Source organism: Rhinopithecus bieti, unplaced genomic scaffold (assembly GCF_001698545.2).
Source record: "Rhinopithecus bieti isolate Rb0 unplaced genomic scaffold, ASM169854v2 scaffold_2574, whole genome shotgun sequence".
NCBI lineage: Eukaryota > Metazoa > Chordata > Mammalia > Primates > Cercopithecidae > Rhinopithecus > Rhinopithecus bieti.
The window spans coordinates 5,841,954-5,856,855 of record NW_016804493.1 but is presented as its reverse complement, the minus strand read 5'-3'; the positions used below and the strand labels follow the sequence as shown (position 1 = coordinate 5,856,855).

Here is a 14,902-nt window from a genome sequence, read left to right as displayed (position 1 = left end):
TGAAACCCCGTCTCTACTAAAAAATACAAAAAACGAGCTGGGCGAGGTGGCGGGCGCCTGTAGTCCCAGCTACTTGGGAGGCTGAGGCCGGAGAATGGCATAAACCTGGGGGGCGGAGCTTGCAGTGAGCTGAGATCCGGCCACTGCACTCCAGCCCGGGCGACAGAACGAAACTTCATCAAAAAAAAAAAAAAAAAAAAAATTAGTCTTTGTCAGTATAGTCCCATGGTTAGTAATTAGTCCCACTTAAGTAGCCTAATTCGTTTTTCACTCCCACACCCTTGCTATCAGTGTGCAATCCTCATTCTTGTATTAAAAACACTTTGAAGCCAGGTGCGGTATCTCACTCTTGTAATCCCAGCACTTTGGGAGGCTGAGACGGGAGGACTGCTTGAGCCCAGGAGTTAGAAACCAACCTGGGCACATCCACGGAGACCTCCATACTCTTCTATGTTTTTTTTTTTTTTTGAGCCGGTCTTGCTCCTGTCGCAGCGCTGGAGTGCGTAAAGCCGATCTCAAGATACTGCAAGCTCCGGCCTCCCGGGTTTTAACGCCAATTCTCACTGCCTCAGTCCTCCCGAGTAGCTGGATTAGGGCCGCAACCTCGCCCGGACTAGTTTTTTTTTTTTTTTTTTTTTTTTTTTTAGTGAGACGGGTTTTCACCTGTGTTAGCCCAGGATGTTCTCGTTCCTGCCTTGTGTCCGCTCCATCTCGGCCTCCCAAAGTCTGGGATTACAAGGCTTCGAGCCACCCGCGCCCGGCGCGAGACCGTCATCTCTATAAAAAATAAAATTAAAAATTACGTTGGGCGTAGTGCGTTGTGCCTGTAGTCCCAGTTACTCAGGAGGCTGAGGCGGAGGATCACTTGAGTCTGGGAGGTTGAGGCTCCAGTGAAGCATGATTGAACCACTGCACTCCAGCCTGGGCAACAGAGCAAGAACCTGTCTCTTAGAAAGTAAACAAATAAAAATAAATAAATAAAAACACTTTGGTCATACAAACCAGTTTGTTGATTTACAAATCAAATGATACCAGTATTGGCCAACGCCCTGCCTGGTACAAATATAATTTTTTTTTTCCAGACAGTTGTTACACCAAAACAAAAATACTGAAGAAAATCACATTTGTTTTCAAACTAGCTATTAGTTACTTACCATTGGCATCTGGTTTGATTTTCTCTTCCTTAAGATGCAAGTTGCTCAACTAAATGGAGAATATGGGGAGGGGAAAGTGTCAGGAAAACCACTTAAAAGATTTGGAATCAACAGAGCCTCCCTAACGAAGCTGGGGATAAAACAGCCATTCTCAAGGTATGTTCTTAGGACCAATTCACTGAGTTGTTCTGTTTACTAAATGTCTGATGAGAATAAACAAAATTTCCCATAAATACATCAGTGGAAAAAAATGCTCCACATCGGTACCTTCTACTTACAATTCTGTGAGAGAATTGTAATTTGTGAGTTTGCTTAATGCCCTGATTATAAACTCTCTCTCTTTGTAGAATATCATTAGACTTGTCATTCTCTCATATTTCTTTTGTGTGTGTGGGAATTGCTCCATTTCAAATCATATTTCAAACGAGGAAATTTAAAGAGATGTTGAAAAAATGCAGTCATACTTCGGAGAACACTGAGAAGGGAGGACTGCCATGAAAAGCATCGGTAAAGCTGGGTGCGGTGGCTTGCACCTGTAATCCCAGCACTTTGGGAGGCTGAGGCAGGCAGATCACGAGTTCAAGAGATCCAGATCATCCTGGCCGACATGATGAAACCCTGTCTCTACTAAAAATACAAAAATTAGCCAGGCGTGGTGGCGGGCTCCTGTAGTCCCAGCTACTCGGGAGACTGAGGCAGGAGAATGGCGTGAACCTGGGAGACAGAGCTTGCAGTGAGCCGAGATCGCGCCACTGCACTCCAGCCTGGGCGACAGAGCAAGACTCTGTCTCAAAAATAAATAAATAAATAAGAAAAGAAAAGCATCTGTGGGTAGGAATTAGTCATGCTGCAGGATGCATTAGAGTCGTAAGACCACAGTATGCTTATGTGCAGCCTCACATTCAAGTCACCTTTTGCTGGTGTCTGATACTGTAGTTGGGAACAGCCTGGCGCATTGTGGCATACTGTGTAATTAAAATACCCACTGGGCTGAAGTGGAAATAGAAAGGAAGAGACAGAGCAAAGAGACATTTCCAAGAATGAATTACTATGACTTTGATCAAATACTGTATATTAGGGATATCCTAGCAGGTTTTATCTTCTCTATTAGAATGCAAATACCTTCCTGACAGGGCCTATTTCGTTTTCTACTGCTCCTTGAGTAGCAGGGCTACCCCATAGGAAATGTGCGCAGAGTAGCCGATATTTCTATTTTTGGTCTTTGGATGTAGCACAGAGTAAAGTAAGTGCTCTAGTCGTAAATTTTTCGTAAAAAAAAAAATCAAAACAAAAAAGACTTTCTTTTTTTTTTGAGACGGAGTCTCGCTTTGTCGCCCAGGCTGGAGTGCAGTGGCGCGATCTCGGCTCACTGCAAACTCTGCCTCCCAAGTTCACGCCATTCTGCTGCCTCAGCCTCCTGAGTAGCTGGGACTACAGGTGCCCGCTACCACCCCCAGCTCATTGTTTTGTATTTTTAGTAGAGACAGGGTTTCACCGTGTTAGCCAGGATGGTCTTGATCTCCTAACCTCATGATCTGCCTGCCTCGGCCTCCCAAAGTGCTGGGATTACAGGCATGAGCCACTGCACCCGGCCAAAAAAAGCCTTTTTTAAAGGTCAGAAAGCATCCGTAAGTCTTGGACCCCAGCACAGGGATTAGATAGATGGAAAGTCTGACGTGAGTAAGTAACGTTTCAAGCTAAAGCCAACCCTAATCATAAAATATCAAGCAGGGCCTAAGACATCATCTAGTAAAAACAAAATGAAAATCACAACCTAATGGTTCTTTCTTTTTTTTCTGCAGACAGGGTCTTACTCTGTTGCCCAGGCTGGAGTGGTGCAGTGGCATGATCATAGCTCACTGAAGTCTCAACCTCCTAAGGCTCAGGCAGTCTTCCTGCCTCAGCCTCCCAAGTAGCTGAGACGACAGGTGCTCACCACCATGTCCGGCTAATTTTTTTTTTTTTTTTTTTTTTTTTTTTGAGACAGAGTCTCGCTCTGTTGCCAGGCTGGAGTGCAGTGGTGCTATCTCGGCTCACTGCAACCTCCGCCTCCCTGTTTCAAGCGATTCTTCTGCTTCAGCCTCCCAAGTAGTTGGGACTACAGGCGCACACCACCATGCCCAGCTAATTTTTGTATTTTCAGTAGAGATTGGGTTTCATCACATTGGCCAGGATGGTCTCGATCTCTTAACCTCATGATCTGCCCACCTTGGCCTCCCAAAGTGCAAGGATTACAGGCATGAGCCACTGCCCCCGGCCTGCCCGGATAATCTTTTATTGTGAGTTGGGATCTTACTGTGTTGCTCAGGCTGGTCTTGAGCTCCTGGGCTCAAGCGATCCTCCCGCCTCAGCCTCCCAAAGTGCTGGGATTATAAGCATGAACCACTGCATTAGGCCGCATTTCTGTTGTCCGTCTAAGTCCAAGAACAGGAGAAAGGGGAAGGAGGGTAGGGAGGAGAGAACAAAAAAATGTTTTAATGAGTGGTTTGTTGAGAATGGAGGAGCCCCATTTCTATTCATGGAAATGGAAAGGAAGTTTCTGGTGTCTTTCTGCTTTGGTATTGGGAAAGAAGAAGCAGAAAGGGAACACATTAAAGAGATTAGAAAAAAGGAAATTAACAAAAAGGAAACCATTCAACTGGAGAAAGCCAACTGAAAAACAAAAAAAAAAAGAAATCATTATAAAGCAGTAAAATCCTTCACTAATTCTGAAGGATAAAGAACACACTAATTGAGGAGGGCAGTGGGGGAGAGCATTAGGAAAAAGAGCTAATGCATGTGCGGCTTAATACCTAGGTGATCGGGTGATAGGTGCAGCAAACCACCATGGCACATGTTGACCTATGTAACAAAACTGCACATCCTGCACATGTACCCCAGAACTTAAACAAAACAAAACAAAACAGCTGGGCACAGTGGCTGACGCCTGTAATTCTAGCACTTTGGGAGGCTGAGGTGGGCAGATCACTTGAGGCCAGAAGTTCAAGACCAGCCTGGCTGATACGGTGAACACCATATCTACTAAAAATACAAAAATTAGCCAGGTGTGGTGGCATGCGCCTGTAATCCCAGCTTCTCAGGAGGCTAAGGCAGGAGAATCGCTTGAACCCGGGAGGAGGAGGTTGCAGTGAGCTGAGATTGTGCCATTGCACTCCAGCCTGGGCAACAAGAGTGAAATTCCATCTCTAAATAAATAAATAAAAGCACTCCCCACATCCTGCCAATTAACCTGGTCTAGTACTCAGGGCTGTTAAAATGAGAAAGAGAGGCTGGGTGCTGTGGTTCATGTGTGTAATCTCAGCACTCTGCGAGCTGAGGCGGATGCACTGCTTGAGCTCAGGAGTTTGAGACCAGCCTGGGCAACATGGCGAAACCCCATCTCTACAAAAATACAAAAATTAGCTGGGCGTGATGGCACATGTCTGTGGTCCCAGCTACTAAGGCGGCTGAGGTGGGAGAATTGCTGGAGCCCAGGAAGTCAAGGCTGAAGTGAGCCATGAAGATGCCACTGCACTCAATAATTTTTTTTTTTTTTTTAAATAGCAAGTTTGGTCAGGCGCGGCAGCTCACGCCTGTAATCCCAGCACTTTGGGAGGCGGAGGCAGGCAGATCACGAGGTCAGGAGATCGAGACCATCCTGGCTAACATGGTGAAACCCCATCTCTACTAAAAATATAAAAAATTAGCTGGGCGTGGTGGTGGGCGCCTGTAGTACCAGCTACTGGGGAGGCTGAGGCAGGAGAATGGCATGAACCTGGGAGGCAGAGCTTGCAGTGAGCCGAGATCGCACCACTGCACTCCAGCCTAGGCGACAGAGCGAGACTCCATCTCAAAATAAATAAATAAATAGCAAGTTTACAGGAGTAAAGTTAACAGTACTTATTCCTATGGTGATAATTACTACCTAAAATAAATGACAGACCTTAAGTTTAAATGAGTTAATGAGGTATAAATGAACTAGAAATAGCCATTGCCATAAAGTTTTTTGTTTGTTTTGAGACAGAGTTTTGCTCTTGTTGCCCAGGCTGGAGTGCAATGGCGTGATCTCAGCTCACTGCAACCTCCGCCTCCCAAGTGTAAGCAATTCTGCCTCCCAAGTAGCTGGGATTACAGGCATGTGCCATCACACCTGGCTAATTTATTTTACTTTATTTTTTTGAGACGGAGTCTCGCTCAGTCATCCAGGCTTACGGGGTTTACAGGTGCCCACCACCACACCCCGCTAACTTTTTTTGACTTTTTAGTAGAGATGTGGTTTCACCGTATTGGCCAGGCTGGTCTTGAACCCCTGACCTCAAATGATTCACCCTCCTCAGCCTCCCAAAGTGGTAGGATTACAGGCGTGAGCCACCACACCCGGCCAATTTTGTATTTTTAGTAGAGATGGGGTTTCACCATGTTGGTCAGGCTGGTCTTGAACTCCTGATTTCAGGTGATCTGCCCACCTCAGCCTCCCAAAGATTATAGGTATGAGCTACCACACCCGGCCCAAAAAGTTTTTTTAATATTCAACGATAAAAGGACACACGACAATAGGGATCATTCTTTTGTTTTTATATTTTTATTTATTAATTTATTTGAGAACGAGTCTCACTCTGTCGCCCAGGCTGGAGTGCATTGGTATGATCATGGCTCATGCAACCTCAGCTTACCAGAATCAAGGATCCTCCTGTCTCACCCTCCCAAGCAGATGGGACTACAGGTGCCTGCCACCAGGCTGGGCTAACATTCTTTTGTTGATACATTGTTCAACTCAAAAGTTAACAGGGTAAAATGAAATGTGTAGGAAAAGGTGGTAGCAACATTGTAAATAAAAGTAATAGATTTTTTTTCTTTTTTTTTGAGACAGATTCTCCCTGTGTCGCCCAGGCTGGCCTGCAGTGGCGCGATCTTGGCTCACTGCAAGCTCCGCTTCCCGTGTTCATGCCATTCTCTTGCCTCAGCCTCCTGAGTAGCTGGGACTACCGGCGCCGGCCACAACATCCAGCTAATTTTTTTTTTTTTTTTTTTTTTTTTGTATTTTAGTAGAGACGGGGTTTCACCGTGTTAGCCAGGATGGTCTCCATCTCCTGACCTCATGATCCGCCCACCTTGGCCTCCCAAAGTGCTGGGATTACTCTCAAAGTGCTGGGATTACTCCTAAAGTGCTGGGATTACAGGCGTGAGCCACTGCACCGGGCCAATAGATGTTGTTTTGATTACAACGTATCAGAATTCTGAAGAGGTTCCTGTAGAATCTAGAAGACACAGCCTTTACTTGGCTGTAAGGATCTCAAAGCCTACAACACAAAAGCAGCATTAAAGGTTACATTACCCACCTTAGTATCAGTGAACTGAATGCTAAAACTTATGTTGAAAGCAGTTAGTTCAGATACCTGTGCTCTATTTATTTGAATCAAAAGGAAAAACCGATTTTTCTTGCAACTTGATTGGAAACCATTTTGAAATCTAGAAAACTAATGAAAAGGCAAGACAAACTTTTAAAAACTCCCATTTCCAAATTGCCCAAAGCTCTACTTTTATAATATCCAGAATTTTCAGTGTTTTAATAGCTTTTAAGATGTCAAAATAATTGAGAATAATTCAGTTATACTTCATTTTATTCCAAAGCTACTTGAGAAAGGATTCTTGAAACATAAGAAGGAAGATTTAATGGTAATGAACTATCCTGAATAGGAACTGTCTCTGGCAAAATTGTGAGGTTTTGAGATGGAGTCTCGCTCTGTTGCCCAGGCTGGGCGTGAGCCACAGGCGTGAGCCACCGCGCCCAGCCTCTCATCAGTTTTTCAATCCCTTTGCCCTCTAAATTGAAAAAGAGAGCCGGGGCAGTGGCTCATGCCTATAATCCCAACACTTTGGGAGGCTGAAGTGGGAGGATCCCTTGAGGCCAGGAGTCTGAGACAAGCCTGGGCAACATAGTGAGACTTCACCTCTACAAAGTTTAAAAATAAAAATATTGGGCCGGGCGCGGTGGCTCAAGCCTGTAATCCCAGCACTTTGGGAGGCCGAGACGGGTGGATCACGAGGTCAGGAGATCGAGACCATCCTGGTCTACACGGTGAAACCCCGTCTCTACTAAAAAAAAAAATACAAAAAACTAGCCGGGCGAGATGGCGGGCGCCTGTAGTCCCAGCTACTCGGGAGGCTGAGGCAGGAGAATGGCGTAAACCCGGGAGGCGGAGCTTGCAGTGAGCTGAGATCCGGCCACTGCACTCCAGCCTGGGCGACAGAGCGAGACTCCGTCTCAAAAAAAAATAATAATAAAATAAAATAAAATAAAAATATTGGCAGGGCATGGTGGCTTGTGCCTTCAATCCCAGCACTTTTGGAGGCCGAGGAGGGAGGATCCCTTGAACTCAAGAAGTTTGAGACAAGCCTGGGCAACATAGCAAGACCCCATCTCCTAAAAAATAAATAAATAAATAGGCTGGGCATGGTGGCTCATTCCTGTAATCCCAGTTCTTTGGGAGGCCAAGGCAGGCTGATCACCTGAGGTCAGGAGTTCGAGACCAGCCTGACCAACATGGTAAAACCCCGTCTCTACTAAAAAAATACAAAAAAAAAAATTAGCCAGGTATGGTGGTGCATGCCTGTAATCCCAGCTACTCAGGAGGCTGAGGTGGGAGAATCACTTGAACCCAGGAGGCGGAGGTTGCAGTGAGCCGAGATCCCGCCATTGCACTCCAGCCTGGCCAACAGAGTGAGACTCTTGTCTTAAAAAAAATAAATAGGCCCGGTGCAGTGGCTCACACCTGTAATTCCCAGCACTTTGGGAGGCCAAGGTGGGTGGATCACCTGAAGGTCAGGAGTTTGAGACCAGACTGGCCAACATGGTGAAACCCCATCTCTACTAAAAATATAAAACTAGCTGGGCATGGTGGTGGGTGCCTGTAATCCCAGCTACTCGGGAGGCTGAGGCAGGAGAATTAATTGAACCCAGAAGACAGAGGTTGCAGTGAGCCAACATGGTGCCACTGTACTCCAGCCTTGGTGACACAGTGAGACTCCATCTCAAAAAAATAAATACATAAAAATAAATAAAATAAATAATAAATTTAAATGAATTTTAAAATAAAATAAATTAAAACATTAGCTGGGCAGCTACCAGGGAGGCTGAGGTGGGAGGACTGCTTGAGCCCAGGAGTTCCAGGTTACAATGTGCTATGATCTTGCCACTGCATTCCAGCCTGGGTGGCAGAGTGAGACCCCATCTCTATTTAAAAAAAATACACACATGGCAGGGTGCGGTGGCTCACGCCTGTAATCCCAGCAGTTTGGGAGGCCAAGGCGGGCAGATCACGAGGTCAGGAGATCGAGACCATCCTGGCTAACACCGTGAAACCCCGTCTCTACTAAAAAATACAAAAAATTAGCCGAGTGTGGCGGCAGGCCAAGATACTCAGGAGGCTGAGGCAGGAGAATGGCGTGAACCCAGGAGGTGGAGCTTGCAGTGAGTTGAGATCACGCCACTGCACTCCAGCCTGGGCGACAGAGCGAGACTCCGTCTCAAAAAAAAAAAAAAATACACACACACATACACACACACACATATGGCCAGATGTGGTGGCTCACACCTGTAATCCTAGTACTTTGGGAGGCTGACGTGGGTGGATTGCTTGAGCTCAGGAGTTTGAGACCAGTGTGGGCAAGATGATGAAACCCTATCTCCGCTGAAATACGAAAAATTAGCTGGGCACGGTGGCACGTGCTTGTAGTCTCACCTACTTAGGAAGCTGAGGCATGAGAATCGCTTGAACCCGGGAGGCAGAGGTTGCAGTGAGCTGAGATGCTGCCATGGCACTCCAGCCTCGGCAGCAGTGCGTGACTCGTCTCAAAAAAAAAAATAGTGCCATTCATAGACAATACTAATCTTAAAGATTAATGATGCAGCTGCTTTGGAAAACATCTTGGCACTTCCTCAAAAGTTAAACAGAGAATTACTATATAATCCAGCAGTTCCATTTCTAGATATATACCCGAGTATTGAAACTATATGTCCACACAAAAACTTGTACATTAATCAATCAAAAGCAATATTATTCATAGTAGCTAAAAAGTAGAAATAATCCAAATGTCCAGAAATTGATGAATGGATAAATAAAATGTGGTATATCCACACAATGGAATATTATTATTTGGCAACAATAAGGAATAGAGTACTGATACATGCTACAACTAATGAACCTTAGTTCATTATACTAAGTAAAAGAAGCCAGTCACAAAGGATCACATACCGTATGTTTCCATCTATATGAAATGTTTAAAAGAGGCAAATCTAAAGAGACAGAAAGTAGATTAGTGGTTGCCTAGAGCTGGGGAGTTTGTGGGGAAACAGGGAGTGACTGCTAATGTGTACAGAGTTACCTTTTGGGGTGATGAAAATGTTCTAAAACTGACTGATATAAGCTACACACTTCTGAATACACCAACCATCAGTGAACTGTACACTTTAATCTTACCGTAATGTTGTAATAATAGGGTCTCAAGATTCTGTTTCATAAAATGCAGGAATTTGTTGTTGTAAGGTTAATAAAATGGCTAGTTTGGGCCTGCTAAAAACAGCAAGAGTTAATCATTTTATACCTGAGTTTTTATTATTACTGGGTTCATTATTATGAGTTTCTGTTCTATCTGAAAGATAATTCTATGACACAAACTCAAGCCAAATAGAAAATGTCAAAGCTACCTACTCCTAACAAACCCTCTTAGGCACATTAATAGGTTAAAACAATGACAATTTAACCTGACCTGAATGGCTGGGTGCAGTGGCTCATGCCTGTAATCCCAGCACTTTGGGAGGCCAAGGCAGGTGATCGCTTGAGCTCAGGAACTTGAGACTGCCCTGAGCAACATGGTGAAACCATATGTCTACAAAAAATACAAAAATTTGCCAGGTGTGGCGGTGCACACCTGTAGTCCCAGCTACTTGCAGGGCTGAGGTGGGAGGACTGCATGAGCCTGGGAGGTCAAGGGTGCAGTGAGCCATGTACACACCACTGCACTCCAGCCTGGGTGACAAAGTGAGATCCTATTTTAAAAAACAAAAAACAAAAAACAAAAAAACAAATGACAACAACAACAACAAAACTGACCTAACAAGAAGTTAGTTAAAATAGTCAAAACTCTCAGAACTAAAAAATAAAAAGAAAACAGGCCAGGCACAGTAGCTCACGCCTGTAATCCCAGCACTCTGAGAGGCCGAGGCGGGTGGATCACGAGGTCGGGAGATTGAGACCATCCCGGCTAACACAGTGAAACCCCGTCTCTACTAAAAAAAATACAAAAAAATTAGCCAGGCATGGTAGTGGGCACCTGTAGTCCCAGCTACTCGGGAGGCTGAGGCAGAAGAATGGTGTGAACTTGGGAGGCAGAGCTTGCAGTGAGCCGAGATCGCACCACTGCACTACAGCCTGGGCGACAGAGTGAGACTCTGTCTCAAAAAATAAATAAATAAAGATTAAAAATAATAATGAAAATTTAAAAAAATTAAAAACCTCTCAGAGCTACTTGAAATACATATTTATCTCTACATTGATTAATGATGTGGTTTTTTTCTAAGTGTATATTGTGCCTTGAGATATTGGCTAATAAAAATATGAAGCCAGCACACAGAAGCACAGGAAAGCATTATTTCATTTTTATCTCAGCCTTTATTAATTTTGTATTTGCTTTATAATGTACATAATATATTTAGTAAAACAGTAAAGTATGCAATTTTAAATAGATATGTACATATTGAGAGTGAATGCTCAAAAGTTTCTTTGCAACAGAGCCATGTAACAGAATAACAAACTACACAGTTCATTTACTCAATTAACAATGCCTGCCAGGTTAGGCATGAGAAATGCTCAAATGGATAAGGGCCACAATTAAGGGAGGGGATGCCATAATGAAAATAGGAGCATTAAGTGGAAGCAGGTATTCTGAGTGCTGAGACCTCCCTCACCCTTTCCTCCAGCTAGATTCCAGAACACTGAGTCAGACCTCTACCATCTAGGCAGGAAATTAGAGGATCCCTCTCTGCAAAATCTGGCCAGACCGGGAGGAAAGTTCTTAGGATACTGACATAGACCACTAAAGATATATAGTTAAGGTCAGAATAGACAAGCCCCACTCATGTGTTTACAGCTTCCACTCAACTTTTTAGTCACTCACTCTTAAATATGAGTGGCCAAGCAAGGATTACAGACATCTGAGAAATAGTCATCATGAAAAAGTAGATACTGAAATGTATAGATAAAACACGCCTCACATGAAACAGAGACTGAGCAGAGAGATGAAGAAAAATATCCTTCAAATTATGCAGATATTATGACCATGAAAGCAGTACAGGGTATTGTCTGTAAAAAAGGAACAGTAAAGGAAGAAGAAAAAAGTTCCTTAAATTAAAAACATGAAAGTAGAAGTGAAAATGAAATACACTAGACAGTACTTGAGAAAATCTCCCACGAAATATAGAAAAAAAGGGAAAAAAAAAGAGACAAAGATGAAAAACAGAAGAAAAAATAAAACCAAAGGACTTTTCAACAAATGGTGCTAGAACAATTAAGACATCTCTGGCCAGGCGCGGTGGCTCACGCCTGTAATCCCAGCACTTTGAGAGGCCAAGGCGGGTGAGGTCAGGGGTTTGAGACCAGCCTGGCCAACATGGTGAAACCCTGTCTCTACTAAAAATACCAAAACTAGCTGGGCTTGGTGGCAGGCACCTGTAATCCCAGCTACTCGGGGGACTGAGGCAGGAGAATCGCTTGAACCCGGGAGGCGGAGGTTGCAGTGATTCAAGATCATGCCACTGCACTCCAGCCTGGGTACAAGAGCGAGACTTCGTCTCAAAAAAAAAGACATCTCTATGTGAAAAAGATGAACACATGAACCTCAGCCGGCGCATCGGCTCACGCCTGTAATCCCAGCACTTTGGGAGGCTGAGGCAGGCAGATCACGAGGTCAGGAGTTTGAGACCAGCCTGGCCAATATGGTGAAACCCTGTCTCTACTAAAAATACAAAAATTAGCTGGGCGTGGTGGCGGACACCTGTAATCCCAGCTTCTCAGGAGGCTGAGGCAGGAGAATTGCTTGAACCTAGGAGGCGGAGGTTGCAGTGAGCCGAGACCGCGCCACTGCACTCCAGCCTGGAGACAGAGCAAGACTCCCCCTCAAAAAAAAAAAAAAAAGATGAACCTCAATCCATACCTCCTATTAGAAAAAATTTAACTCAAAATGTAAAATGGATCACAGACATAAATGTAAAATTTAAAACTGTAAGACTTCTAGAGAACACAGTAGAAAATCCTTGTGGCCTTGGATAAGGTGTATATCTTGGAACATAAAAAGAACTAATCACTTAAAAATTGATAAATTAGGTTAATCAAAGTTGAAAATGTCTATTATTTGAAAAGTACTGTTGAAAAAAGACAAATTGTAGTTTGGGAGAATATATGCAAAACATATCCGATAAAGGACTTATCACGCCTGTTATCCATCCCAGCACTCTGGGAGGCCCAGGTGGGTGGATTCCTTGAACCCAGGAGTTCCAAGACCAGCCTGGGCAACATGGCAAAACCCTGTCTCTACAAAAAATACAAACATCAGCCAGATGTGGTGGCGCATGCCTGTGGTCCCAGCTACTCTGGAGGCCGGGTGGGAGGATCCCTTGAGCCCAGGAGGTGAAAGTTTCAGTGAGCCAAGATAGCGCCACTGCACTCTAGCTGGGTGACAGAGCGAGACCCTGTTTAAAACAAACAAACAGACAAACAAAAAAACAGAACTTCTATCCAGAATATATAAATAACCTTCCCAACTAAAACAAAACAATCCTACTTTAAAAATGGGCAAAAGGTTTGAAAAGCCACTTCAAAGAAGTTACATAGATGGCAAATAAGCACATGAAAAGATTTTCAACATCATTAGTCATTAGGGAGATATATAAGTTAAAACCACAATGAGACACCACCACCATGTACCTATCAGAATGAAGGAAACCGACAATACTGCGCAGGGAAGGATGTGGGGCAGTTGAAGCTCTCATCCACTGCTGTTGGGAAAGCACAATGATACACTTTGGAAAACAGTTTGGCATATAACTTATAAAGTTAAACACATACCACATAACACAGTAAATCCTACTCTTCAGTACTGACTTTACCCAAGAGAAATGCAAACATATATCCATACAAAAATCTGTACCTTAATGTATAGAGTAGCTTTCTTCATATTGTCTCAGACTGAAAATTACACAAGTGTCTATCAATAGAAGAATAAGCAAACTGTATATATCCACAATGGAATTCTACTCAACAATAAAAAGGAACGAACTACTGATACATGCAACTTGGTTGAATTCCAAATGCATAATACTAAGTGGAAGAAGCCAGACTTTTCAAAAGGTTACATATTACATGATTCCATTTTATAACATCTTGGAAAAGGCAAAACTATAATGACAGAAAACATATCAGCAGTTGCCAGAGAAGGGTGAGGAGAGGGAGTGAACTACCAGAAGTTGTAGTTCTCTGTAGAGATGGTTTATATGTCAACTGTGGTGGTAGTTACAGAACTGTATGCTTTTGTCAAAATTCATAGAACTGTACACTAACAAAGTTTAATTTTACTCTATGTAAATTATACCTCCATAAACCTGACTTTAAAAACTTAAAGGGCTGGCCAGGTGCGGTGGCTCACGCCTGTAATCCTAGGACTTTGGGAGGCTGAGGCGTGTGGGTCACTTGAGGTCGGGAGTTCAAGACCAGCCTGGCCAACATGGTGAAACCCCACCTCTACTAAAAATACAAAAAGTAGCCAGGTGTGGTGGCACATGCCTGTAATCCCAGCTACTCAGGAGGCTGAGGCAGGAGAATCGCTTAAACTCAAGAAGCAGAGGCTGCAGTGAGCCAAGATCGCGCTATTGCACTCCAGCCTGGGGGAGAAGAGTGAAATTTCATCTCAAAAAAAAAAAAAAAAAAAACACACACTAAAGAGCCAGTCCAACAGATACAACATTCATCTAATAAGAGTTCTGGGAAAAGCTGTGTAGTGGTGCGCACCTGTAGTCCCAGCTACGAGGGAGGCTGAGGCAGGAGGATCCCTTGAGCCCAGGAGTTCAAGGCTGTAGTGCACTATGATTCTGCCTGTGAATAGCTACTGCACTCCAGACTAGGCAACATAGGACAGACCCTGTCTTAAAAAGAAAAAAAAGAGAAAGAGAGAAAGAGAGTGAGTTCCAGAAAAGAGGGAATTAAGAAAAAACAAAGGAGAAGAAATCAACAATGAAATTATTCAAGAAAAGTTCTCATAACTGAAGAACAAGAGTTTTTCAGATTGAAAGTACCCACACCCAGGGGCCAGTAATATGGATGAAAATACACCCATACCAAGACATATTACCATACATTTTCTGAATATTGAAAACAGAAGATTCTCCAAGCCTAGAAAGGGGAAAACAAGTCACATCAAGAATCAGGATGGTCTCAAACATTTCAACAACAAATACAGAAATCTAGAAGGCAATGGAACAATAACTTTAAAATTTGGCAGGAAAGTAATTTTCAACCTACAATTCTATACCCAGCCAAACTAGTATCCAAATTACAGGGCAAAATTAGATTTTTTAAGACATGGAATATTCTTTTTTTTTCTTTTTTATTATACTTTAAGTTCTAGGGCACATGTGCACAACATGCAGGTTTGTTACATATGTATACATGTGCCATGTTGGTGTGCTGCACCCATTAACTCATCATTTACATTAGGTA

The 14,902-nt window shown here is 43.6% G+C and overlaps 1 protein-coding gene across 4 annotated transcripts in view; it reads right to left on the bottom strand.

Moving 5' to 3' along the window:
• The window catches only part of LOC108527440 (ATP-dependent RNA helicase DDX19B-like), a 42,301-nt gene that overhangs the window by 19,717 nt on the left and 7,682 nt on the right, over positions 1–14,902 (bottom strand). For 2 of the 4 annotated variants that reach the window (XM_017868731.1, XM_017868734.1), the window contains exon 2: positions 1,155–1,203. The exons of 1 other annotated variant lie outside the window; for it this stretch is intronic. In XM_017868731.1, the coding sequence (XP_017724220.1) occupies positions 1,155–1,203 (49 nt within the window). Of the gene's footprint in view, positions 1–1,154; positions 1,204–9,388; positions 9,417–14,902 lie in introns of those variants that run through there. One more of the 4 variants, XM_017868733.1, reaches the window with a different exon arrangement.